This window comes from Hakea prostrata, chromosome 5, assembly GCF_041222555.1.
Source record: "Hakea prostrata isolate BN-2017 chromosome 5, UWA_Hpros_2, whole genome shotgun sequence".
Classification (NCBI taxonomy): domain Eukaryota; kingdom Viridiplantae; phylum Streptophyta; class Magnoliopsida; order Proteales; family Proteaceae; genus Hakea; species Hakea prostrata.
In genome coordinates this window covers 51957309-51960878 of record NC_142604.1, presented here as the reverse complement: position 1 = coordinate 51960878, position 3570 = coordinate 51957309, and the positions used below count along the sequence as shown (strand labels likewise).

The window sequence follows — 3570 nt, the reverse complement described above, 5'->3', positions numbered from 1 at the left end:
AGTTATACTCATGCTCACCCAGATAGCACTCTGGCCCTTTGCATGCCTTCTCTATCTTTTTTGTAATAATGGATCCTAGGTATTTCTTTATCATGGACTGCAAAAATTAATTGATGATATCATCTTCCTTGTGTTTTCCTGGTCAAGGATTACAACATCTGAACAATTTGTTCGCATAAAAATCATTTCTGATGATCCGAATTAAAGGAAACTTCTCTTTCAATCTAAAAGTAGGTGCAATTAAATTCAAATGGTTACAAGAAAACAATTATCTTTCCCATTTAAAGAAACAAAACTAAAGTGCCTTTAAAAAGTACTTTGGCTTCTTCATTTTCCCGTAATGGTTGGACAATAATATTGATTGTGACCTTAAGTCATCAATGATAGGCACTTTGGATTTCGGAGCCCTTGAAAGTAAATTTGATGGAGATGTATGTCAACATCACACCATTTCTTTCTCGTCTGAACAATCTTTTTCATTTTCTTCACTCTTTATCTCCTTGTTTTTCCCCCAAATGACAAAATAAAGGCCTCCAGCCAAAAAAATTCCACCTAAAACACTGCAAAACAATGACAATAATCATCATCACATGCTCTCTTTTAATACTTTAATATTGAAATTAATTTCATTCACAAACTCTGATATGTGATCTAGTAATCACATATAAATATGGTTTAGGTATCAGTATCGTGTCACTCATATTGGACGATATGTATCGGTTGTGTACCTTAATGGTATTGATATCAATCCGAAACAATATCAGTTGCACAGCTAAGACTAGGAAAGTAAACTCCAATACCATTGATGCCTAATGACACCAAATCTAATATGGTATTGATTTCTGCGTTAATGATAGTCATTCCAACTGAAAATGCTTTTATCTTACATGTTTACTGTCCAACAATGCAATCTTGACTGTCTGATGCTGAAATTTTGATCAAGATCAAATCTCGTTCAAAAGATTTTGATCAAAATTTCGGTATCAGACAGTCAAGATACCTTGCTAGACCATAAATGTGCAGGAGAGAAGCAAGGTCCCATTCCAACACTGTGCTCTAAAAACATGTATATAAATTAATAATAAAAAAATAAAGATTACCTTCCCATACTGATCAACTCGCCCAAGAAAAGTGCAGAAAAAGAGATTGTGATGATCAGAGACAATGGGGTAGACATGGCTAAGAACACAGGACCCTTTTTCTCTATACACCAAGCTTGTAAATAGAATGTAACACCAGTGACCACTACTCCCTGTTACAAGGCATAAATAAGTAAGTAAAATCAGTTTCTGCAAATACCATATGTCATAGAGCTAAAAAGGAAAGAAATTAGGGAATCCGAAAGGAATTATCAGTTGCATTACACAATAGAGAATAGCAAGAAGTCCCATGTCCCATTGTAGTTTCCACTGAGAAAGGTCTCTCTCCATAGCAATGGCAATAACAAAGGATTGAAGAGTGCTTAGTAAGCATGAAAGAGTTGTGAAAAGAAGCTTTGATGGGTAGCTTATTAAAATATGGCCCTGTATCCAAACAAAAAATTGAATTTTATAAGGAACTTCAAACTTAGAAAAACATACAAAATATTTTTTCCAACAATTCTGAGTCTTGACTAATCCTCAGGGAAAGGATACCTTATACTGTATAAGCATTTAAAATTACATGATTATTTTGTTAAGAAATTATTGCGCAAATAAAAGAAAGATGAGAGTAAAGAAGAGAAACCCACTTGGAATACAAGCCATGAACCCCATAATGTGTTAGATGCCAGCATTAAGAAGACACCCTTTATCCATGTCTTATTTGTACTAGAAAGAAGCACATGTTGAATATGAGGTTTTGAAAAACCACCATGAATCAGAAGTTTCAGATGTGGTCCTTTATAGAAGGCCAAAGTTGCTGCACCAACCATGCATAGAGTAACTCCTATCAGCTTCAGAATCCCTGAAAGAGTCCTCAAGTTTACAGCTTCAACCCTGTAACAAGAAATATTGATGAAATGTGAATGAGAAATGAAGTACAAAATCTTGGTGAGGTTCTATATATTAAATATTGGAGAAGGAATTATCAGTCTCACCTGATTCGATTCCCTCTCTCTCTCTCTCTCTCTCTCTCTCTCTCTCTCTCTCTAAATGCAACTCAGTAACTTAATTTAAAATGATTGACTACAAAGAAGCAAAATTTTACCTGAGAAGAACAGCCAGGAAGAAGGTAATGACAGGAAGGGTGTTGGTAGTTGCAGCTCCCAGTGTTGCAGATGTATAGATGAGTGCAACACAATTTATATTGAGGCTGAGAGTGACACTGAAATCACAAGAGCAAGCCAAACTCAAAATATTTTCACACACCAACCAAGCCAAAAACACACACAAGCTCAGATAACTGAACATACCCAAATAAGGAAATCATGAAGATCTTGCAGAAAAGTTTGAATGACATGGGTGGAACTTTTTTTCTAAGAACCACAAGATCAAACTCATCAACATAAGCTGTAGTACAAGACAATGAAAGAAGCTACTTTGTTTTCATTTATTTCATTCTTACCTTTCAAAGACAATAGCAATTGGGAGTAAGAAAAGGGCTGCTGCTGATTGTCTGTAGAAGACAAAAACAAAGCTGTTCATCCCTCCATTAAATGCAGCTTTAGAGAGCAAAAACATGCCAGCATATATCAACTGTATGAGAGTCACTGTGAAATAAGCTTTCTTCTCTCCCATCTTATCAAATAACCAATCTTCTATTTCCTGACAAATTTGTAGTTTTGGATATTCAGCTGGAAGGGTTTATATAGAATGGGCTTCCATTATTGAACTGAAACAGGAAAATGACTAAACAGTAAACATTACATGCCTTTATTTGGGTAAGCTTCTGATGAAGTTGCACCTAATAATAGGAAAAAGTAGCATTGGGCGACTTGGTCTTCTAAGTAACCAAGAATTCTATAATATCCACATGATACTTGAGGGGATGAAGGAGTTTTTTATTTGCTGCTACACAGAAGATATCCCATTGGTTCTTGGACGGCGCATTCAGTGTAGCAATTTTAGGATCCAATGGTTGCATGTGATCTTCCCAACCCTTTTAATCACTCGTATTACTTTCCTTGAGCTACATGACAATTTTAGGATCCAACGCTTGCATGTCATCTTCCTCCTTTCAATCACACGTATGGCTTTCCTAGAGCTACTCCTTTACTTTTTTTGTTGCTTTCTTTTAGTGATCTTTTAAGAATCTACAAATGACACGAATGATTTCATGAGTAAATCGTATACCCATCACTTTTTAAGTAACCTTTCATCACACTCCCATGCGCGCGGGGTCAAAAGATATAGAGTAATAGCTTTTCATATGATTGCTTGATTTTAATACGCTGATGGTCCAACGGAATCGATCTTACCAATCCAATAGAGATTGATATTTGAGATTTTAATTGATTTAAATTGTGAGTTCTACCTCCATCATATCAGGAGGTAGGATTTATTTCGTCCTATCAATGTAAAAAGCAAGAGTGTCCCCTTTCTCTTAGTTTTTTTTCTTCTCAAACAAACATATATATATATATATATATAT

At 35.2% G+C, this 3570-nt stretch overlaps 1 protein-coding gene across 1 annotated transcript; it reads right to left on the bottom strand.

Moving 5' to 3' along the window:
- Positions 1–212: 212 nt before the first annotated feature.
- LOC149016471 (WAT1-related protein At5g64700-like) lies at positions 213–2769 on the bottom strand. The gene is made up of 7 exons (XM_089156320.1): positions 2545–2769; positions 2393–2455; positions 2188–2304; positions 1730–1976; positions 1365–1523; positions 1101–1252; positions 213–560 (listed from the first exon to the last, which is right to left on the bottom strand). The coding sequence occupies exons 1-7, from the start codon at positions 2715–2717 to the stop codon at positions 443–445; spliced, it is 1029 nt and encodes a 342-aa protein (XP_089012446.1). The 5' UTR covers positions 2718–2769; the 3' UTR covers positions 213–442.
- Between the last annotated feature and the right edge of the window lie 801 nt (positions 2770–3570).

What these genes read in the sequence shown, in the direction of transcription:
- LOC149016471 (XM_089156320.1), bottom strand. Translation starts at nt 2,717, where the DNA reads ATGGGAGAGAAGAAAGCTTATTTCACAGTGACTCTCATACAGTTGATA. An exon ending in ATTGCTATTGTCTTTGAAAG is followed by an intron (nt 2,456 to 2,544) that starts GTAAGAATGAAA and finishes TGTGGTTCTTAG; the next exon opens with AAAAAAAGTTCCACCCATGT. An exon ending in GTTCATGGCTTGTATTCCAA is followed by an intron (nt 1,524 to 1,729) that starts GTGGGTTTCTCT and finishes GTTTGGATACAG; the next exon opens with GGCCATATTTTAATAAGCTA.